General features: G+C 41.0%; 1 protein-coding gene across 3 annotated transcripts in view; it reads right to left on the bottom strand.

The window, feature by feature from the left end:
* zbtb16a (zinc finger and BTB domain containing 16a) overlaps nt 1–24223 on the bottom strand; it is a 183993-nt gene that overhangs the window by 54704 nt on the left and 105066 nt on the right. For all 3 annotated transcript variants that reach the window (XM_028030775.1, XM_028030774.1, XM_028030776.1), the window contains exon 4: nt 9217–9303. In XM_028030775.1, the coding sequence (XP_027886576.1) occupies nt 9217–9303 (87 nt within the window). The remainder of the gene's footprint in view (nt 1–9216; nt 9304–24223) is intronic.

Below are 24223 nucleotides of genomic sequence, written 5' to 3'. Positions count from 1 at the left end.
GTCCTGCTGCCAGAACGCTCGCCGACAGCCGGGTCGCAGACACACAGACGGATAATCTCCCCCGGACCGTGGACAGCTTGCTCAATTATGAGTGGGCCGCCGACGCGTCGAACAGGAGCGCGGCGCTAATCAGCATTTTGACTTAGCAGATGACACCGACAGCAAGCCTGACATTGCAAACGTTTTGGTAGTCAGAAGCCACAATGCTAATGCGCATCTGCCCTCCACCAGAAAGAGCAGAACTTGTAATCGCATTGAAATTCGCTTTATGGCGTTCATTTTGAAGGCAGCGACCGCACAGAGACAGCGACTGTGCGGCTGCCGGCTTTCCTGGCGCAACACAACAACGTTGCCTTTCTGGGCTGCAGGAATATTTGCTTTGCTTATCGCTGCCCTAATGCTCACTGACAACTTAATAACATCACAATTAACTAAATGCTAAACAGATGCCAGCGCTGGACTAATGTGATTGAGACAATCGGCACTTCTGACGTGACCCCTGTGTAGCGCTGCCATTGGCCTAATTTGCTCGAGTGACATGACTGGACGGGGTGTGTGTGTGTGTGTGTGTGTGTGTGTAGGGGTTTGATTGCGAGGCCACCGGTGTGAACAATTTGCGAGGAAGAAAAGGCAAAGTGAGGGCGTAATACGACTAAAAGAGCTCCTTATTCCTAACCGCGACAGTTTTCTTCTTCCCATCCTCTCTCCCTCCTTTTCCAGCACTCCCTCTCTTTCTCTCTTCAGCCAAAGTATTTCTGGCTTGAGAAAAGAAAGTGTTTACTCTGCGGCTGAGGCCTGCTGGAATCACGCTGTGTTCCCACTGGCTAAACCCGCCTTTGCCACTCCATGGTTTGCATATTGTCTCTGTTTTACAAGACTTTCTTTAAAAACAAAAAATAAAAATAAAAAAGAGCAAAGGGAGATAGAGTGCAAGAAAAAGAGACGACAGTAAGAGCTTTCCTCCATCTATTAGATTTGGATCTCCTCCAACGTCGTCTATGTGCGTGTGTTTGTGTGTGTGTGTGTGTGCGCACAGGGATGAATCATGTATAAACAGGAACACCAACAGTCAGACAACAAATTCTTCCGAGGCTTGTGGAGTCCAAACTCATTTATACGCAGGTCACATGGGAGATGCAGTCCCTGTTTCTGGTGCTGAATAACTGCAAGCGGCTCACACTGTGGCCTGAACTCAGCAGCTGATTCTGCACATTTCACTGCGGATTACAGCTGTTTACCTCTGGATATGTGGCTGCATTCCAGTAAGTTGAAAGGGAACTTCATAAATTTAATTTTAAAAGGTGAAACTTGCGTAAAGATTTAGGCATGTCCCACCGGGAGGAGGCCCGAAGGAAGACCCAGGACCCGCTGGAGGGGCGGTGAATCCCGGATCTTATAATTTCTGATTGTATTTGGAGCCACTTCGGTTTCTCAGAACAGCAGAATGTCCGTGTGTTTTACAGTGTTTTATTTTCTGGGCTCCTTTTGCATGTTTTACTGCATTGATGCGGCGTAGCATGGAGGAGATCAGAATGTGATTCTGCTGCGGTCTACTGCAGGCCCCGGTTCCTGTGACGGGGTCCTTCGGGTCACCAGATCAGGTTCTGGTTAATCAAGCTACGGTCAGCGAACCAGCTTTTGCAACCTTTTCTTCCACTAAACTTTCTATGCAGACAGCAGGCTTTAGCATGTTATACAGCTTATACCTAGTTGGAATTTCAGTTCAGGACAAAACTCAGAAGGTTCGATTGAAAAAAAAAAATATCTATATCTTTTCTGTCATTTTTAATTTCTTTCTAAAAAAAAAAAAAAGATTAAAATTGGATTTGATATCAAAACCTGAGCATTTTTTTTAAAACTCCCAGCGTTTGCATCCACCATAACTGTTATTAGTCTTACCTAACATGGGATTTTTGGGTTTTCATTAGCTGAAAGCCATAATAATCCAAAGGGATTGAAACAAACATATATACCACTAAATGTGTAATATATGCGAGTTTCGGTTATTGAATCTTTTTGATGATCTTTAAATGTGTTGAGAAGCAGACGTATGTAACCACCTGCGCCGATGTCCGACAGAGAGATCTGCATTTCCTCTGCACTTCAAAGAAATAAGACCTTCAACTTCAAATTCTTGCTTAGTGTTTTGTTTGTGAGCAACTTTCCTGACCTTTCGCTTTGCAGCATCAAGCTACGCTTAAATCAAGCCGAATGCGTGCACAGCGGGTTTACCAATAAAACGCAAGAGCTATAAATTACAGAAGGGAACCAAAGCGATTTACTGGAGAGAAAGAAATGAATCCAGCCGACAGAGCCGCGGAGACGGAGGCAGGAGTGGAGAGAAAAATCAACTGGGAGAGGCTTTACTGGAAAAGCAGCCTCAAAATAACACGTTAGATGTGGCCTCGTTAAAAAACGAGGATGGCGTGGGACAAAATTCACTTTCAAACAGCCGCAGGATAACCAAAGTGATGAGAATGACATGGGCATGATGTTCGACTGCGACATCTAGTCCATTTTCTTCTAGAATATTCAAGCATTTGTTATGAAGTCTCTTGGGATCCAGAAAACAGAATGCATTTATGACTCACACCACTAATCATAATTAGGTCCTTTAGTCCACTTTCTAGCTCCCAGTTTAAAGGAAATCATGCTCATGTTTACTTCATCCATCACATTCAAATCACATTCACATTTTATCACAGTTAAAAGGCCTGACCGATCATTTGCTGGTACCAGGTGGTCATAATGTTATGCCTGATCAGTGTAAAACAGTCGAGGAGATTGCGCCGCTTTGAGTGGGCTTAATAAGTGCTCTCAGTGACAGCAGCGTTTCTCCTTTAAAACCAGGCAGACGGTGTTCCTGGCTCTACAAAAGCCCCACAGTGAGCTCCAATTTAGGGAAACAGGGTCTCCGACTCGATGCCATCGAGTTTGGGAAAACATGAGACAAAGAGAAGCTGTCAGGAGAGCTTTTAAAACGCAGTTTGTGTTGCACAACACTTCAGAGGAAGGATGGTAGTCGGCAGAAGAGAGTTCAGTGGTGCTGAAGCACACGAGAACCTCCAACATTTACATCAGAGGTTCAGGAAAAAGAGAGAAAAAAGATTCTGTAAAGAATCGCAATTCCTAGTCCTGGGAATTCTGAATGGATTAAGTTGCACGTCTTTGCCTCTCCTATTTGCACGCATGCTGCACAGCACGTTCTCTAGGCTGTTTGGATAGAAAAAAACTTGCTTCTGAATCGAATCGTGAATCTAAAGACTGGAATCGAATCGCTAGACAATGAAAGAGTCTCAACTGTAAATTCTACATGTGGGGAAGTTGGTCCAGGACAGGGACAAACCCAGAAACCTCAACGCTTCTGAATGGCACGCAGAGGTGTGCACTGGCTAATGTGTCGAAACCAGAAGATGGACGGAGAGGGAGGCGAAGAGGGATTGAGTCAGACTGCAGCTGATCTGACCAGCGGAGGAGACGCGACAATAGTTCCTATTCAGAGCAGCCAGAGAGAGACGGAGAGAGAGGCAGCCGCAGAGGCCAAATATTGTCATGGGGGAACATTAGCCAAGAGCTGAAACTCTGCCAAGATTCAGCCAGAGATCAAATCTGGCTTTGATGGCCAACAGTGACCCCCTCCTTCCACCACACGCCTACTCTTGTGTGTCTTGGGCACTGTACAAACCTTCCTGTATGAATGCATTCCTGTTTGTTCTGTTTACAGCATCAAATGAAACTCAAAGCGCTTTGTTGTCGGTGAAGGTCTCTTGCTGTTCGATGTAAAGAAAACGACAGCAGCGAAAGCAAGGGTCTAAATTCTGACGTCTCTTCATGTTCCTCTAGACGAGTAAAATAAAGTTTTTCTCTCCATCAGCTCACAGCATTAATATTAACAAAACTATTTATGTATTGGTCTTTACTGGACTGATCTTTAATGTCCTAGTGACATTCAGGTATTGACAGACATAAAATTCCTCTGTAAATCCACTAAATTCTTCAATGTGTTGACTAATTTCTTCTGTTTTTATTTTGCTTCATAGTAGGTTATCAAATTAACTTTAAAATCAGTCTAAGACAACTCATGGAATCACATTTTACAATATATTTTTTTAATTGTTATTTTAGGTCAGTAACCATGAAGGGAATCCAAGTTTTTAAATGATGGCTTCATTTATTATGAGAAAAAGCCTGGACCAACCTGGACGTATTCTTGTTAAATCATAAGTTAATCACATTTCTTTGGTCGGGTTTTGTTAGCCTGATTGCTGCCAGGATCAGCAGAATCAATAACTCCCCTAACAGAACCCATCTAGCAACATGAAGTAGGCCAACAGAGCTCAAAAAGCAGCACGACCCGCACTGAGCTAAAAAACTGAGCTGAAAAACGTTGTTTTTTCTTTGTTTGTTTTTCTCATGGTGAATTTTTGCTCTATTTACACAGAGTTGTGTTATTTGTGCCTGAATAAATCCAGAACCAGGACAGAAAAAGGCAGATTGGTGCGTCTCCAAGGAAACGAGACAGAAGGGACAGAACGGAGGACGTTGTTGCGTCCCGCTGCTCATCTCAGTCGCTCATCCTGGAAACGGGCCAGCTGGCTAAAGGGAGTCGCTCCTCTGCACTCTGTTTCGCTCAGCACATGAATGATACTTAACCTTTGAATGTCACCGTATGCAATATTCAACACGTACACACAGAGCAAAGGAAACATGCAGCCTGTTTGTGACGAGGCAGCAGCCGCTGGTGGACGTAGACGGGACCGGGATGGTGCTAAAATCAGAGAGCAGACTTTATGTAGAGCAGAAATGAATAAATACGGCACAGAAAAAGCCGTTATCCCGCTGAATATGCAAAGTCTCCACAAATAAGGTTAACATGAAGTTAGCTATCTAAAGTCCAATGAAGCAATACATCAATAACTAAATGATAAATTAAGATTAGATTAATACTTTAATGAGCAGATTCCCTGTAATATCATTGAAAAGGCTGGATTTTGAAAAATGATTTAACAATCGGTGTGAAGTTGTTAGTTTTCACATTTTTTAAAAACAAAAACCTGGAACTTTTGCCTGTTTTCTCTGGTTAAGCTGAGTGGTTAATATTTTTTGAAACACAATTTTGATCACAGAGACTTCCTAATACAATTTAATTGTTTTATTTATTTTGGATATTTAAAATGTTTTCCAGGTCCAGTGTTAAATGTGATTTAGAAATATATATATATCTTTGAGAAGGTGTACTTGTGTTAATATGTTGTTATTATTACTATATTAGTTGAAAAAGACGTCAAAATGTCAAGTTTCATTGTTCATCACAATAATTTCAGGGACAATTTATCATCCAGCAAAATATAAGTGACAAACCTACATGTGCTGCACTCAAAGGCAACAACATATTTAGAATGATGCATAACTTACACTTCATCTGTAGTATTATTAACATTTGCTTACAGTCTGATTCACACACTTGGGGAAACACTTTTTACACTTTCTGTCACATGAGCCAATATCACCAAGGGAAGCAACTGCAAGCCATAAAAACACAATTTTTATTCTTTAAAATCTATTTTCAGCATCAAGAACAGGATTCGGGTCATTCTGTCTTTGAAAACATTCTTATATTTTTCCCAAGTTTAATAAATCAATAACATTTATATTTGGGTGCGTTCAAGTTTAAGAAATGACTCCTTAACCGTGGCGTCTCCTAAATTTCATTAAGTATGTTGCACATATATTTACAGTAGAGCGGTTGTTCAGGACATTAACAAAGCAAATTTTTCTTAAGATAAAATTTTCCCCTGCTGAATAAATATCATTAAGTAAAGGTCAGATCTTTCTACATGCTTCAGAGTGAGATTATTGTGCTGCTAAAAAAAAAAGCTGAACTTATTCAGAAACGTTTTCCGCGTTGACTCGTTAGCAGGTAAAGTGTTGAACTGGAATGTTTTTGCTGTCAGGTATTCCGCCGCGGACCGGGGAACGAGGGAGCACGGCGGAGAACAGAACACTGAAAGTGGGAATCCGGTGGAGCGGTGAAAGCGTCGCGTCATGTTCTACCAGGCCCCATTTCTCACAGTGTGATTCCTCACAGGGGCTTAACACACGGATGATTACTAAACTATTACTGCTGCTGCCGTTGTCTGGCACGGAGACATGACTGTAGCGGCCCCCCACCCCATCTCTCCCCAGTCCCCTCCCCGCCATTCGTTCCAGACTGGAATGCCTATATTTAGAGCGCTCCTTTCCGCTGTTATGGCTGTTGAATCATTAGCCTCGTTTAACCCTTCTTTACCTCCAACGAGCCGGCTGGCGGAGGGCGAGCCCCTCAGGGGGAGCTCCTAAATCCTGCCTGCACCAAACCAGAGCCCCCTTTCCAATGAATGACGACGAGTGTTTGGAGAAAACCCGAACACTCGATAATAACAATAATAGAAACGCTCCTGGCCTGGGAGGGACGTCTGTCTCTCATCTTATTTTGTTTGACATGTTTGAGGGATGGTGATGTTGACTGGCTTGTTGGAGGGCGTGACCTTTCATCCGCTTGCACCCTTCGGGGGACGTTGTCCCACATGTGGACGAGCAAAGAGGAGGCAGAAGCAGGAACTCTTTATTTCTGCGAGATTTTACGATTCACATTTAAATGACCTACATTTCCGCTTCTGTTGCTGTAGAGCCGAGGTCCAGAGATGGACTTCATGTCATCGGCTATAACACAGGAAGAGTCCACGGACTTCCTGTCGAAACTACCGTTGGTTAACGAAGAAAAGCAGCAGAGAAAAGGAAGAACTGAGGCGAGAGAGAAAGGGTTTAATTCAGACCGACATGTTCCCTCTTTCTATGCGGAGATGAAAACTTGTCTTCAGAGAGAGAAAAGCATTAAACTTTACGATGTGCAGAGCAGCCAAGAACCAAAAACCAGAATTGGAGCACAGAAAAACAATTATTAAAATAAGCAGTTTGACAGATCCACCAGTCAGACAATAAATCAGCTGGATTTTAAACTAATATGCAGATTGACTGGTGGAGCAGGTATTAACTGTTGTCACTATTTACATTGGAAAATGAAGAGAGAAAAAAGGAAATGTTCAGATTTACTGTGTTTTCCTCATTGTATTTTACTTGTAATGTTAACCGGTCAGTATGGTTTTATGTTTTATTGTGTAGCTAAGCTTTATTATATAATCAAAGAGCCTTTAACAATGGGGTGTCCAAAGTGCACCCCGGGAGCCATTTGGAGCCCTTGGACGGTCCGTGTATGGCCTCCACCTCAATTTAAACTTTTGCTTACAAACTTCCATCCATCCATCCATCCATTTTCTAACACCCTTGTCCCTAGTGGGTTTGGGAGAGGTGCTGGTGCCTATCTCCAGCTAACGTTCTGGGTGAGAGACGGGGTACAACCAAGACAGGTCGCCAGTCTTCGCAGTGCTTGGCGAACGTCCAGGCTAAAATTATAAATAAGAAACGGTTCCTAATGTTTTGCCTGTTGAAATAAAGGGTCAACTAACTTGAGTACAACTCTAGCGTGCCAACAAAGGAATTTGATAAGAGATTTTTTTTGTTGTTGTAATTTTTAGGGTGAGAATTTCACAGATTTATTAAACATCTTCTTAACCTGGGAATCGTTAGGTCCGATAGAAAGTTTTGGTCTTTTATGAACCATCATTTTAAGGAGACTGGATCAACAAATGCATGACAACTTTTAGTAAACAAGTGGCTTGGGCACATTTAAATTAATTAAACTTGACAAAAAAATCCAACTTTTTTTAAGAAACAGTGAAATTAAAAACTTTTCTAGCCAACCAACAAAATAACTAAAAAAGAAAAAGCTCTGTTTCTTTAGAATATTCCTGTGGCAAAACGATAACAGAGATTCATTCTAATTAATGATTATTAAATTAGGTATAATGCCTTAAAAATAATGCTTATAACACATTTCTGGCCCACTGGTAACCCGGTTCCACACACTCCAGCCCAGTAGGGGGCAGGCATGCGCCTCAAGGTTGTTATTGTTATGCATTATAAGCTGCAGAGAGTGCATAGTGCTGCAGCAGCACTAAAGTCAGTTAGCTGAAATAGTCGTGGAAAAGATTCAAAGACAAAATCAGTAACACGATATAAAATTATTTGACAAAAATGTAAATAACTGAAATTAATCTAATGAGTAAATCACTCTGCACAATAAATATTTATAGTATGACATTTTCTCTTTGTGAGAGCCATATTGGTCTGTAAATTAATGCTCAAATTGTCATGTTTAACTAATCTTCAGGAACAGCTAAAAGCTATAAACTTATTCCGAATCTTAATTTTTCTTGCAATGTCTGAGGGGAACATGTTTTCAGATCTATGCAGCTGCATAGATAGTTTCACATTTTGAAATTAAATTTATGAAGTTGCCTTTCAACTTACTGGAATGCAGCCACATATCCAGAGGTAAAAATGGTTTAAAGCACAAATAAAATGAAAGGATGATGAATCAGAGAGATCTGATCTATAAATCTCAGCTTTTACCACATTCTGAATTCATTTAAATCTAACCTCAAACGTACAAGACTACAAAGTCAAGTGCAGGTTTTATGTTGAATTCGACAAATGACAAAATGGAAAGGTATGGTTAATCTCCAAAAGTTTAGGAATATAGGAAATGCCTAAAGTTCAGGATTTTCAGTCATGGACGCTCTAAAGCAGCTCCAACGCTCTGGACATCTACAACAGAAATTTGACACAGTCGACTCCTCCCAAATTAAAAGGAGTTCATCAGCAGCGGTGAAATGCTCCAGGCCAACCACACATCTGCCGAACGGGGATTTACTTCCTCCTATTTCCATCTTGGCACCTACATCGTCCTCGCCTTCCCATGTACGGAACCGAGCGCTGATAAACAACATCGGCCTGCCAAGTTCTCTCTGCTTGTTGATTACTGTTGGGTCTGTCTTGATTTAGGACGAGCAGGACTAATCCGAGATGGGGCGATGTGTCTGTCAATCATAGCTCCGGTTAGTCAGAGAAGGCTGATTGGAGACGGGCGGATGAGCCTAAACAGCCCAGCTTCACACGGTAAACACAGCGCATCCTAATTTATGAAACAGGAAGATACGTTGGCGTTTTCTCGTGGATTTTGTGCACTTATGAAGTGCAGCCGAGGCCAATGGTCATGAAGGTGCATCTGGGTGTCGGGGTGTGTGTGTGTGTGTGTGTGTGCGAGGGCCTTCCTACCGGTGTGGATCTGCCGGTGAGCCTCCAGGGATTCCTCGGTCTGGAACTGGGCGCCACACTGGTCACAAACGATGGCCTTCTCTCCAGCTGGACAGAAAGAAAGAGGCAGATAGTTTTTTAAATCAAAGTCTGCAGAATCTTTACATACAAACATGTAAGAAGACTCAGTTTTTCGCCGCCTTTTGTTGGACACAAAACTGCCAAAAATGAATTTGGCCACTTATGTGAACCAACGCCATGAAAGCAAACTGTTAAATGAGAAGCCATGTCAGCCAGAGAGACTTAGGCAGATTTACAGCTAATCGGTACAATAAAAACAGAAGAAATGGTTTTACAGGGAGGGTTATGTACTTTCCAGGCACATAATGCCAGTTTATAGCACAATCAAGTAACTTTGTTACCTTCAGTTCTTATAAAAATGCTGCACATATCGAACATGACTTTAAAAAAATCTGACTTTGCCTCACTGTCTCTTTAAAAAGATCCTACGCCTTCCGACACGTCCCCTTTAGATCATTGTCACAACAATGCTCCTCCACGATGCTGTTTACAACCCTTCTTAGTAGCTCAGTCGATGTGGAGTTTCACCAGGTGTTTGGTAATTGCTGCTGCCGCTAGTCTGGAGGAGCTCTGAGGAGGAGGTGGAGGGGAAGGGAAGGACGCTCAGTTGGGGACTGCAGATTCAAGGCGACACTTTGTGAGAGCAAGCATTTAGGCTCCCCTGAATGGTTGCCGTGGGAGATTAAAGGATTTCTCAAACATGCATGAAAGAATTGAAACAACACTCCAGGTATGGTTTTGATAACTGAAGCAAAAAGAAACAAAAACTGTGAATTTTGTACAATAACTCACTTTAAGCTAAGAGGTAATTCAAGAAAACAAGTCTTGCATAAAAAACAAAAAGATCAACACTACAGTGGTCTCTGGGTTTAGGAACAACAGCCACCCAGAAATATTGCAGAGCTTCCCCTGAAACACTTAGAGATGCCTATTTTAATAGTTCAAAAACCAAATATACCTCAATATGCATGAATACACTGAGTGGAAATTATATTAGCACAACCACAGAAGCTAACATCTACACACCTCCTCATTTCCAACAGTCACCATCTAGGAGAATGAAAGGAGCCCCTTGATTGGCTGCTCTAGAAATGTCAGCCAATAATGTCTCAAGTAGCATTATGCTAACAATCTTAGCTTCCCAAGCTGAATTTTCATCCCAATAACTTGGATATGAAATAACCTTTGAATAGCTGGGGGTTAACTGCACTTTGTTTCATAAATTGATATACAAGAGAATCAAAAATCATTTCTTCACCCACTGTGGAAGTAAGAAAGTCTTAAGAGGACGACTCAGAGGACCGTTTTGGATCTGAACACGTGTGAAACATTTCTGAGGGTGAACCAACTTTCATATTTCGCATGAAGGATCTGCTGACGCTCTCTCTATTATCACAGTCTGGCAACCACAGTCCAATGTGTCTGTCTGTCCATCCTACCAAACATAAATATCTTGGCTACATTTGAGACACTTGTAGGACTCCAGTCATCAAGCTGCAGACTTCCGTGAGGAAACTTGCAAGTTTCCATTCACTCTGTTGTGATAACATGCTGTAATTTGCACCATACCGTTTCATTTTTAGAACTTTTATGAATATATTTGAATGTTTGATGTGTTGTTCTCTGTAATTTAGTTTTCAGTGCATTTAGCGTCTAATCTGATAAATCCCTCCATCCGCCCTCAGACTGGTCAGACTCCAGACTTGAAACTTCATGAATATGCAAATTGCGGCAGAGGGTGTCATCTCCTTCCCCCGACATGAGTTCTGTGGGCCGATTCTCCTGCAAAAGATGATTAAACGTCAAACAAAATGTAGTTAGGAGTATGATTTGCCTCTGTACATTTAAAGACTAAGTAAAAGGAGGATTGCATATTGCTCAGCTGCGGTTATGAGCTCATGAATCGGAGAATGAGAGCTGCTGAAATGAGCTCCAAGGCTGCACTCAGCCTGTTGCCCCGGCGACTTGATCTCAGATAAAAAATAAATAAATAAAATAACGATTCTCTTTTACTACAATTCCAAATCAATGTCTCAAAAACGTATCAAAATTGATTTGAAAAACTTAAATATATTTTGTAAAGAGGAAAAAATGTTTGCCTTCTCTGCTGAAGGCAAACATTTGGACTTATTCTGTTTTTTTTTTACTGAATTCTGGGGAAGATCAACTTTGACACGAGTTTCACCGTGTGTGAGGTTTGCTAAATGAAGATCGAGAACTTGGAGGAACGATGCAAATGGACGGCATGAACTTTAATGTCTCCATTTGTGATTCTGCCTTGCAGAGGAGACTGGAGTAGATCATGAAGATCATTTTCATTTCTGAAGCAGAAATCATTATGAATAATCACTTAGAAAACAATAAAACAATCTATTCTGAGTGAAATTGTGTCCCCAAAATTAGCATCAACAGATAGTAAAAAATTCTCACCCCTACTGAGAAGACTGCATTGATGCATTGTGAAGTTCTCAACGCATCACTATACATTATTCTTGCCATTAATTTTTAGCTGGACTTAAATCTGGACTTTGACGAGGCCATTATATCTAAACCGTTATATTTCATCTATTGCTTTATGTTCAGGGTCATTGAGACTCCATCCATCAGTATGATGCTATCGGCGCCACGTCTCAGATAACTAAAATATCTCTGAGTTTGCATTTTACTGAATGAAGAAATATCTGAACACAACAATTTTGACATCATGAGAACTTCAACAGTCCTGCAGCACAGCTGTAATTAAATACGCATCAATGACCCTTTAATGTGTCAAGATGTGTCGCACGACTTCTCTTCGCCGTTAACCCCAGAACAGGATCTTAAAGCTATCTAAATAATGTTGGGCAAACCTCCAGCTCCGTTGCGCAACATTCGGCTTCTGTTTATGCAAGACTTCGGAGAAGCATGCAGCCACCGAGCTGCAGGACGGATTGCCATGTTGCTGCGTACTTTATCAACACATCCAACCCTGAGCAACAATAAAAGGCAGAAACAGGAGGCCGCGTGTACATCCACGCAGGCCGCCGTTGAAGGGCGCATCGGATCAAACTGAGGCAAACGACTTTTTATGGGTTGGCAACGAGCTCCGTACATGCCATACACATCACACATGAACCATGCTAACTGCTCTTTAACATCTGGTTGTGGTGTGTGCAGAGCAGCTGTGCGTGCGTGGGGGTGTGTGTGTGCGTGCGCTGCAAGCACAGAGCGATCTCCCCTGACTAGACCTTGGTTTGTTCTTGGCACGGCCTTCTGGGTTACGACACCTCCACAGAGAGAGCGAGGGAAAGAGAGAGAGAGAGAGAGAGAGAGAGAACAAAATGAAAACAGGAAGCCAATTCTTAGATGACAGAGAGAGAGAGAAAAAAAAGTAAGGGAGCGATGTGCTGGTGTGGTTTTGCAACCGCAGTGACATTAGGGAACGGCTTGTACTGTAATAAGCTCCACCAAAAGCAGAAATGACACGGACCGTAACATGACAAAGAGTGCCAGCCAGCCAGCCAGAGGAGGCGCTTACGCAACAAGTTATGCAAAAGACGGGACGGCGCACATGTGATCATGACTAGATCATGAGCCGCTGTAATGCAGCCTGAAACGCCTGAAAATCCCGGATTAATCTGCAATATCACAGCATGCATTTCCATTTGGGGAGGTTTTAAAATGCAGAGCTTTGGAGACAAAAACAGTTTTTAAGTGGCTGCAAGTTCAGGAGGCATCTTCGCAGCGTGAGCTGCAGACGAGAATATGGCTGAATTAGCTTGGCGAAACCATCCACTTAACCTTTGGAGGAGAGAGACGTGCAGAGAAGATGCAGACAGATTCCCTCATTGCCTGATCTGCATTCATCACAGCCTGCCTTTGTTGCGGCTGAAAACTCCGGATTCATCGCTGCGCTATGTGTGATTATTACTTCTGTGAGCCGCAGCCGCTCGGATAAACTTCTCTGGACCCTTTCCACGTATCGATCCGGCTCCATCGACTTTCCTCGCAGAAAGCACCTGGGACGATTTTATGACCACGGGAGTGCAACTCCAGCTCCGTCACGTGAAGCTGATGGATTACATCAAAGTAAATACACATTGTGGTCCAACAATTCATCAGCTTCCATTACTGGGTGCAAGCTACCAGGCGCGGCTCTCTGCTTCCTCACGTCATTGAAGAACTCAGATGCTGCTGCTATTGAATTTAAAACGGAAAAGTTTTTATTCCACCCAGAGAGCCTTGCTGCGTGTTTATTTCTGCTAATTCTAGCATGCAGCTAAAGAAAGCCCAAAACTTAGAAAACTTGAATAATAAATCAAAAGAAACGATAAAAAGCAATTAAAACAAATCTATTTTTTCATTGGTTTAGTGAGTTCTCCACTTCTCTTTTCCATCACCACGATGTTCCCATCATTCTCTATGAGCTGGATGTTAGCCAGTGCATGGATTCAAAATATTGCATCCAACACTCCTTTGCAAATGTGGTCTGGCACACTTTTATATTTCAGTGATGACTGAGATCAGAGAGGTTGTGCGGCTTTATCAGAAAAAAAAAAAAACCCTTAATGCCTGCAAAACCCTTGGGAATCTGCTGACATGAAGATGTTAAGCACACAGGCGTCAACAGCCTCCATGATGTGGGTGTGCAACAGAAACTCTTTGCTAAGGATCTGGTTGGTTAAAAAGTGCTGTATTCAAATATGTTGATGGAAAGTTTAGTGGAAGAAAAACATGTGGTAGGAAAAAAAAGCTGACAAGATTGTGAAGATAAGCCATAAAAAGAGTCAGGATGTTGGCTTCAATAGTGTTGTGCTTGATTGGCCAGCAAATGGGCCTGACCTTTAACCTCATAGAAAATATATGGAGTCAAGAGGAAGATGAGAAACACCAGAACCAAGATAGCAGATGACTTAATTAGCTATTTAAAGAAAAGAAAAAAAAAAAGCTAGGCTTCCTGAAAACCTCACACTGAAAAAGAGAATAGAGGTCCAACTTTAAAAAAAAAAATGTCAATTTGTTTCATGTAATAAAATTCAATTTGTGAAATTTTATGTGTTCCTTTAATATGACAATAAACTTCATGTTAAATTGGATTTAATTTGATAACTTGTAAAAATTTTTCAAGCTAGATCACTTGTTTTCTTTTTTCAGGGCAGCAGAACCTCAGGCTGATCTCCTCCATACTACGCTGCATTGCCCCAACCAAGAACCGAGTGTACATACTGTTCATTAGGTTCACGTTCACGTATTAAAAACTATTTTTAAGTTGGTTTGATGACATTTTATTGGTCTGAATTTTTTCGTCCTGATTAGCTGTAAGCTAGAATAATCAAAACTAAAACATTTCAGTCGGTGTGTCTACATCCACGCCATCTCCACATTTTGAGTTACAAAAAACATATTTATTTTCCAATTCTATTCTAATTCACTGACCTGCATGCTGCTAAAAAAGAACATTCTGAGCTCTTTTTTTGTTCAACTACCTGCAATTCTTCAATAACTGTTTTATTAGTTTCACTCTGCAGTCTCTAACGGCAACAAGGTGTCGTTTAGATCAACACTTGCATGGTTAGAAGTAATAACTGTGACATCCAGACAGTGATTGAACACCATAACCAGTCTTCTGGGAGGCCAAGAGGAGTGTGCTAAATGGGCCAGGGATGGGATTTTAGTGCAGGGCACGCCCCTGCTTGTGGCACAAGGACATAAATTATTGGGTAGGGGGCTAAGGGGGTCGGGAGGTGCCTGCATGGTGCCTTGCTTCAAGGAGAAAGGAGCTGCGTGAGGTCACTGCAGGGCAAGGAGAGGAGGAAGACAAGAATTCAGGGTGCACACGGCCAGGCAGCCACCCGGCCAGATGCCCGTCACTCCAGTTAGCCGGCTAAGTGCTAACAGGGGGCCCCTCCGCCTGCTAATAGACTCCATCAGCCATTTTCAGTGCCAAATTAAAGGAATAAATCTTAAGGCCCCTTTGATCACAAGACGGAGAAGTTGTTAGTTTGGAAAGGCAGGGCAGCCTGGGGAACGGGGGAGTCATGCTGTTTGTCTTGTTATGTGTGCTCTAAATGATATACATGCCTGCAGAGTCCACAGCAGAGCAAAGCTCGGGTTTCAGCGGGTTCAGAAGACAAAAGAAGAAGATCCAAGAGAAGCTGCTAAAAGTTTAGAAATGTAACGATAAAAAATAAAAAAAAAAAAGCTGAAAAATCTCCGTAGCTGCTGGGGGGAACCACTGAGTCACCGCCACATATTAGGCCTTAGCTGACATAAGACAAAAAATGTTGCACAACCAGCGTTGAGTTTGCGTGTGTGTTTGAAGGAGGGAGTAGGGGGGGGATATGGTGTGGCGATCAGGTGCCACATGCAACCGAAGCCGCTTCCCTTTTCGCTTCCCTGTTTGAAATGTTGCACAACTGCTGTTGCAGCGCGCTGCATAGAGGCCTGCATAGAGGCCTCAAGTGAGAAGGAGCAAACCTCCACCAGATAACGCTGACATAACAGTGCTAGTAGTCCATCCGTCTCACATGTTATGACATGAAAACCATTTTTTGTTTTTAATAGTCTCATATAGCTGACAGTCACAATCAGATTAGCTGCTGCTCCTGGAAATATCTCAGTCCTGCTGGAAGCGCTAACAGAGAGTTCGCTAGCTGATGGAAGACAATGACTGCAAATGTACAATCGGTGCTCTGCTGCACAAATTAGCAGCAGTACTGGATCAGCAGAACTTGCCAACAACTGATGATGTTTCCTGGATGACTTAGGTGTGAAATATCATCATGAAGCTTTTTTTTTTTTTTTTTAAACCATTTACCATTTACTTATAGGCTGGAAAAATAAATAAAAAACATGGATCAAACAATTTATATGGTGAATTTTTTAGCTGCGCAACAATAAACTAATCATGTAATATTTTACTTTAAAAAAGTAGGTAGATTCTCTGTAGGAAAGTGATGTAAAAATCATAAAAAAGGATTTGCACATTTAAAAGCGAGGGATCCTTTTCTCAAATGAGTTTGAACGAGATAGAAAATCGCATTGGCGATGCTCACGATGAGAACACTCGCCTTATTTAGCCCTGTTGAAGAAATTAGAAGCAGATTTTCATGCTTTTGAGTAAAAGTCACAAGATAAATGTGTTCCTTTTCACAATAAGACTGAAGTGTATGCAAAATGTTGTTAAAAGATGAATGCTTTGTGCTTTTAGCAACATTTTCCAAACGAAACGAAGATTTTTATTTGTCGGAAATAATTTTGCCTCTAATAAAACCAAAACTCAACATCAGCGGGCCTTCTTAAGCTACAGTCGGGGGGCCGCGCAAAATCAGCCGGGAAAGCTCTCCATAGTGAGCCAAGCTAATGAGACCCAAAGAGAGGAGAACTTAATTTAGGACAAGATTTAGTTAAAGTACAAATATTTCCATCTACAGACAAAGGGCCACAAGTTTTAGGCAACATAGAAATAAACATTAAACATAAAATATAATCCCAGTGAAACAAAAGCAGAAACTCTGACCCATCTTTGTTTTTATCATTTCCAGTTCGGCTCTCCCACCTGAACCTCCGCAGGCCCGTCTCGTACATTTCCCATTCAGGGCAGATTTGACTGATCCACTCGTACATAAAGAAATGCGGCACATGCTCGTTACACAGCATCCCACTTCTACAATATCAAATTAAAACGTCTCTGGTTTTAAAATCCGTCATGTGGAAAAGGGCAGCGCTCAAGGAGAGAGAAAAGCAAAAAGGTCTCATATTCTGTTCAATTTTCACCTAAATCCGGCTGATCAAATTAGAAAATCTTTGTTCTGTTTAAGTCCAATCATCAATAGGTAAATTATATTAATGGATTTCTAAAAGACAGTAATCAATATGATGTTTTCAGAAGTGCTTTGTCTGCCTTCATTTGTTATAGATTTTAGAAAACAAAGCAGGTCCGACATCAAAGAAAACCAAGATTTAATATCAATCAGGAAAAAATAAATAAATTGATCAGTGTATCTGATAATTTTAGTAGCTGTGGGAATCACTTATACTTTCCAGTTTGAAATAAAAAAATAAATTTTATGTCATAAGTTCTTGTTTTAAATACCTTAAAGCAGCAAACGCCTGATAAAAGCTTAGTGAAAAGTATGAAAATATTACTTTAAAATAGTTAATGTCAGTAGAAGTTCACAAGTAATTTTTGTTTATAAAGTTTTGAACTGAACAAAAAATTCAATAAAAGCGTCTTTTAACCAGCAATTTGAAGGTTTCAAACTGACGCCGTTTTTATTCTTTTGAACTCATAATTGACCTTGGGACTTCATTATTGCAACTAAACACAACATCTGATAAGGATTAGCTCTGATTCATTCTAGCTGATCTGACGTCTGATAACCATATTAGAGATGGTTTCTACAGGAAGCTCACAACTGCAGAAGCGTTTCACCACAGGAACCTGATGAGGTTGTGCATTAGCAAAGGTCCCGGCCTCACAGGGAAGTGATGGTGCATTCGCTTGCCGGTAGTCTCCCCTTGACACAACAAGTGCTGATTCTGCAATTTCCCAGCACGGTGTTGCCACGACCACGTTTGTTGACATGCTTGTTCCAGCTAAGGGTCTGAATGCAAACAACAGTAAGGCAAGTAGAAAACGCTAACTGGAAAAAATAGAGAATAAAATGAAAAAAATATCAAATTACACACTAATGAACTGCACCTCATTTTTTTTTAACTCAGTTATATTCATTTATTTATTTAGAGTGAGTCTTTAAATCTGAGGTGCTACCAAAACTATTTTTTAAATGCAAAGACCTTGAGAAAAATTTACGAATAATAATAATAATAATAAAAATTAAATAGGGCAGAGATGTTAATGAGTTAATTTAATTACATAGATTTCAAAGCATAATCTTTTTACATCACACAAATATATATCTATATAAATATGTAGAAATGATCTGATGAAGTCGTACTAAGAGGAGTTAGCCTGTCAGCGAAGCTATTCAAGCCTAAAATAGCATCTCGATGCTAAACATGTTGCAGCAGCGCAGACGTCCCCAACACTAACAGTCCACATTTCTAAAGAAGGATTTTTTCAAAGAGGTTTCAGTTTCCTGAACCACTGAATGAGTAGAACAGAACTTTGCAGCAACCTAATGGTTGAAGAAGCTCAATAAACTAAAAACAACAAATATCTTTGAGCTCATTCCAAAAGTCAGTTGGAAAAAAAAAGAAAAAAAAAAAAAAGAGTTTTAGAATTGAAAATGTTCATTTTGTCCACATATAATTTGATCAGAAAACTTTAACTAAGCCCTACCAATAGTTTTGAAACAAGAGGAATAAAACCTCAGTGTGGCGTGTATGAGGGGATGACACACACCACCATTATCACACTCCCATCATGCTCCTCAGCAGTGTGAGCTCATAATGCCACCATTCAGAAGCTTTGTCATTCAGAATAATATATCGGAGACATAAAGAGGCCTTGTTGGTTTTTCGGGGGGATGCCGCCCTGGTTTTCTCCACCTCCCCTGAAAGGCTAAATATTTTTTTCGTCACTGCATGCACACTCAAACTTATCACTCCTGTCCCAGTATTTTCTTCTCCATACTGTGGAGCCAACACTGTGTGCCTCGTTTGCAACAGATGCCCCCCCCCCAGAGGGAGTCGCAGTCCAAACAGAATCTTTCATCAAAGACAGGCGACGGAGAATTAAACATCACAGTTACAGAGACCATCTTTGTTCACAGCAACACACAAAAAGTAGGTCACCATGTTGACATGAGAATTAAACATTTCGTCCTGCATCGCAGATTAAGGGAAACGTGTTTCTCCTTCAACAACCAAGACCATTTTGTCCCCCTCCTCCTCGTCCTTTTGCTAAAATATTTACACGATTAAATGTGTTTAACTTGCAAAATTATAAATACAAAAACAGAACTAAACATGGAACTTCTTAGTGGAAACCGCACAGTCATGCAAAAAAATCTTTTGCAAGGACGGATGAAAATAAACCGTCAACAGATCTCACACACCCCGCTGCATTCGATGGTACGACACTATTTACAATCTGACTGCACGGAAAAAAAAGAAGAGAAAAACGAAACAAAACAAAACAAAAAAAAAAAAACAGATCTGAGAGCTTCCATAAAGATGAATGTTTGAACAAAGGAAGAGGACATAAAGGATCGCTGTAATGCATAAAATGAATCATTCAGCTCTGGGAAATCCATTTCATACGAGAGGAGTGAAGTAAACAGGCTGCAGAAAACAGCAGCTGAGCATGAAGCAACCATAGGGAATTTTTCTTCATAATCATGATTTGTGGAAGAAAATCTAACCCTTGGGAAAGATCTCCATGATCAAGTTACAATCAATCCTAAAAAGAGAAGCTAAAAACATATTAATAAAAATGTCTGCAAGTTAGCCAAGTGGCAGTGAAGTGTTAATATTTCTGGGTTTTCCTCAACTGACTGAGGGAATTAGAACCGAGTTTGTGCCACTTACCAGCACCAAGGCTTTAAAATATTAGGGTTTTAAATAGTGATGCACAATATATCGGCATTAACATCGGTATCGGTTCATGTTAGACATTTTTTAACATAGCTATCCGTCCAATGCGTAAAACTGGGTCGATATTAGCAGCCAGTGTTTATTTCCATATTGTTGCCGTTTGTTTTTCTGGATGGGTGCAGTGAAGAATTATTGCAGGTTTAATTGAGGCAGAGGAGCAACGTATAAATAATGTTTGAAAATATTGGTTATCGGACGTAACAGCAACAATATCGACTACCGACACTGGCCTAAATGTTTTGAATTGTTGCATCCCTACTTTCAAAACTAGGGATGGTTTTCTGTGATGTTAGAGAAAGTGTTGGAGGGACTGGAGTTTCCCTCACGTGTTGCTGTTCACTGCAAGTCAGCAGCCTGAAACACAGTCCATACAGTTATGCTAAATTAAAACAAAAAAGAAACTTGGCTCTTTGGAAACAGCAGGAATCTAGATTTAATGCAATATTAATAACAGTGACTATATCATGCCAACAACTTGCATCATCATAAGCAATGGAGATTTTTAAATCATTGTGAAATAACTATGAATAATTTAAATGAGACTTCATGAATGCATTCGCAATAAGACGCCTGCCTTATGTGTTTGCAGTTGATAAAAACATTTTCCAGATTAACTTCGCCCTGCAGCAGGGTCAGCATTGAGGTTAAAACTTATTTTTACAGTAAAACAGTAAATACATCTTTCAACGTATTGGGAGATCTCAATGGGAGATCCGTCAAGTCCAGTTTATTTGTATAGCACATTTCAGCAACGAGGCAGTTCAAAGTGCTGAAAGCTTCATGCGGTGATCAACTATGGAACAAGCAATAAACATTACATTTTGTCAAATACACATCAAATACATTGATCAATGTTGCACTTTAGTCCTAGACAGGTGGGTTTAAACCTTGATTTAAAGGAACTCAGTGTGTTATGATGAGGAACCTGATTTTACTCTTCAACAACATCCTCTTGGTCTAAACTCGCCCCTCATTTCTCACAGTTTTCCTTTTCTAAGTTGTGAAATTTTTTGCCGTTAGTCCCTTAAGGCCGACCGAAAGCCTCTCTTAGAGCTTTTGCTTCTGCAACCACAGAAGCCATAGATCTTTCAGAGTTCCCTATTATGTATTTAATAAAAGCATTTCAACACAGACATAACTATTGATGAATGTATTTATTTATTTTTTTTTTACTTATGCATTTCCAGTAAAATTGTGGCTCTTCATAGCTGGAAGGCAGGACATATTTCTGCAGAAAGTGGCTGAAGGACCCGTCAGGAGTCAGAGGAAACATGGGGGGAGGAGAGGGGCTAAATGGGAAAATAAAAAGGCTAATTATAGTGCATCTGTCAATGGCTGACCAATATTACACTCTGTGGTTTTTAACAGCCTAAACAGGGCAGAGGAGAGAGCGGCAGATTAGTGGGACAGAATGTGAGTGTGTGTCTGAGGCAGACAAGCGCAGTCACCAACGAAAACACAGCCTGGCTGTTCACTGAGCCTACATAAATGGCTTACGTAAGAAAGTACTCTCAGTACCAAAAAACAGCAAAAATCCATAAACACACAGAGACAACACAACTCCGCCCCCACCCCCTCACCCAGGCTCCCCCATACACACAGATCTACAGTGCTTTCACATACTTGTGAGATCCTTCGCTCATCCATTCCCACAGCCAAAAAAAAAACATTTCATCTGTTTCCACTCCAACTTATAAATTCACAGTAGAATAGAAGCAAAACAGAGACAAAAATAAGTTTTAAGTATCAAAGAAAACAATCCTATTCCCTGCATCTACAAGTAAATCTGTTTCACATCCAAATATCAAAACACACCAACTCCTGGGAACACACACAGACACAGTATGCCGTCTGAACAATGAGTACAGACACGGCACGCTCTCTCTCATTCTCTCCTGCCCTCCCGCGCTCCACCTTCGGCGTCATAACGAGCTCTGCCGAAATGTTTTATTTACACCGGCCTCTTATCAGCGGTACAGCAGCACACTGGCTGCCAATTGGAGAGGACAGTGCCCCGGTACTGCCTGTACCCTGTGGTGGAGTAGGTGTGTGCCGCCTTCCTCCCGGCGTAATTTCTTTTTTTTATTATTTTTTATTTATCAAGTCTGATCCTGCGCCAGACTGCCTCTCAAAAATAATAAAAACACCCAGCGAACAGACATACAGGCAGAGGACGGGTGAGTTTAAAATAAGACGCTGCGAACACGTTGTGGCACAGGGTCTTTGTGGCAACTTAGAGGGATTTACATTCAAGGAGGCAAAGGCAGGTAATCCTCTGACAGCCTTGTCGTTATGCTGGCAAGCAATTTAGCAGATACATTTTTAGCTGCGATAGAGTCTTCCAGGAGGAATGTGAGAAACGGCAGAAAGCGAGGAGGAGGTGATTTAACCATCAAACACAAACAGGGCAGAATACGCATGGTACACATGCTACTTATGAACTGCGTCTAAAACGCTCATTCAATCACTCACTCACCGTATCGTCTTCTGTTCACCCTCACCAGGCAGTTTATTAGGCACACCTGTTCCAACTGCTTGAAAACTGTCCAAACAAATGACAGCAGCTCAATGCATTTAGGCTTGGGGAACATGACTTATTGAAGTTCAAGTGGAGTTCCAGAACAGGTGAGAAAAGGGAATTTAAGTGACTTTAACAATGACCTGGTTGTTGGCGCCAGACGGGCTGCTCTGTATTTTACAGACCAACTGAGGCTCACCAACATCGGACAGCAACAGATAGGAAAGGCGTTTCTGGTCTGATGAGTCTTGGCGTGTGCCCACACTAGGAAAGTCATTTGGTCGTACCAAGAGCAGACTTTTCCTTTTCTCACGTTTCATGAGGTTTGCTTCCATGTTGTGCTTTTTTTTGCAGGCACACAATGATGTGTCACAGCCATAAGCGACCATTATTGTTCCCATTTGACAAAAACTTTGAAAACAGTTTTGCCAGATCAGTCGGGTTTCTGCCTGGCTGGGTCTCTTTGGGCTGCGTAAAACTTCTCCAGTCAGGTTACTACAATTTGGGCAGCATTTCCCATCACTTGGTGGAATTTCAGTAAAATATTAAGCCTAACCCTATCAAAATAGTTGTTGTTGTGTGGCAGAAAAGCAAACAAAACTTAACAGTGTTCTTGCACTCATTTTATTAGTTAATTTATTTTGAAATCTCTGGGAACGTGGCAATCAGTAATTAAGTCATTGGTTAATAAAGTGTCTAAGAAATGGTTTTGGTCGATGTCAATTGTAAAACACCGCAAGTAGGGTTAAGAGTTACCGGAACACACACCCACACAGCCTGCGTCACAAAATCTGTCAACGACAGTTTGTCAGAATTATTTGTACCTCATTAATAATGGTGTACAACCCCTGACAATAAGTGTTCCTACAGCATTAAATACAGAAAAAAGTGATGCTATCTTGTTTTGCTAACAGGACTTAACAAGTTCACTGGAAACAATAAGCACATTCAACTGCTTCTCCTACTTCAGATAGACAACAACGTATGAAGGTTAGAGTTACTTCAATTCAGGATCTCTGACTTTCAAGACAAAGGAAAAAACGGGACATTTTCAATTACTAATTGTTAGCATTAGCAAAGTAAAACTAGCATCAACATGCTAAAACATTGCATTAGGGATTTTCTAAAGTTAAAAACCAAATGTATGGCCTAATGTACATTGAATTTTGAAGAAAATTTGACATTTCAGACAACTGAGATGTCTTTTATCCTTAAAATCTGTTTCATCCAAGGTCACAACAGGACTTGCATAGCAAAGAGATGTGTTGGTGAGGTAGCCGGTCTATTTTTCGTTTTAGTTCCCAAGTACTCTCAGTGTTCTACCAGTTTCATCTGTCATCCAATAATCAATCTCAACTGTAGCTGGCAAAGTCTGGTTACTCAGTTTAGGTCTACCAGGATTGTCATTAATTTTTGATGAGGCAAAAGTCAGACTTGGCAGTTCAAGCCTGGTCGACCCAATGGGGCAGAAACATGGAGCTCAGGAAAGTCTGAGTCACGCAAGCTGGAGAGTAAATGAGGATAAGGCAAAGCAATCATGAGCAGTGAGCAGAGACTTTAATTAATAAAACATAATTTCCAAGAGAAAGCTTCTTATGGTGCATTTTCGCTCCGGGAACCACAAAGGTACAGTGTACCACAGAAAACCGGCTTGATAGACTGGAATATTTTAAGCAACCCTACAACCCATAAATGCTCTTATCTTTAAATGATAAGAGTAACAGGTTTTAATATTTGCAAACATACGAACGTAGTTGTACTGGATCTCATGAAGTATTACAGTACCTAGATACAAATGTTTCCTTAATGGAAATATTTATATGAAACAAATGCAGTGTAAACATCTGCTTAGAGATGTTTACAGAGGTTAAGGGATTAATACTGTTGTCA

Source organism: Xiphophorus couchianus, chromosome 11, assembly GCF_001444195.1.
Source record: "Xiphophorus couchianus chromosome 11, X_couchianus-1.0, whole genome shotgun sequence".
Taxonomy (NCBI): domain Eukaryota; kingdom Metazoa; phylum Chordata; class Actinopteri; order Cyprinodontiformes; family Poeciliidae; genus Xiphophorus; species Xiphophorus couchianus.
This window is presented reverse-complemented; position numbering and strand designations above follow the sequence as displayed.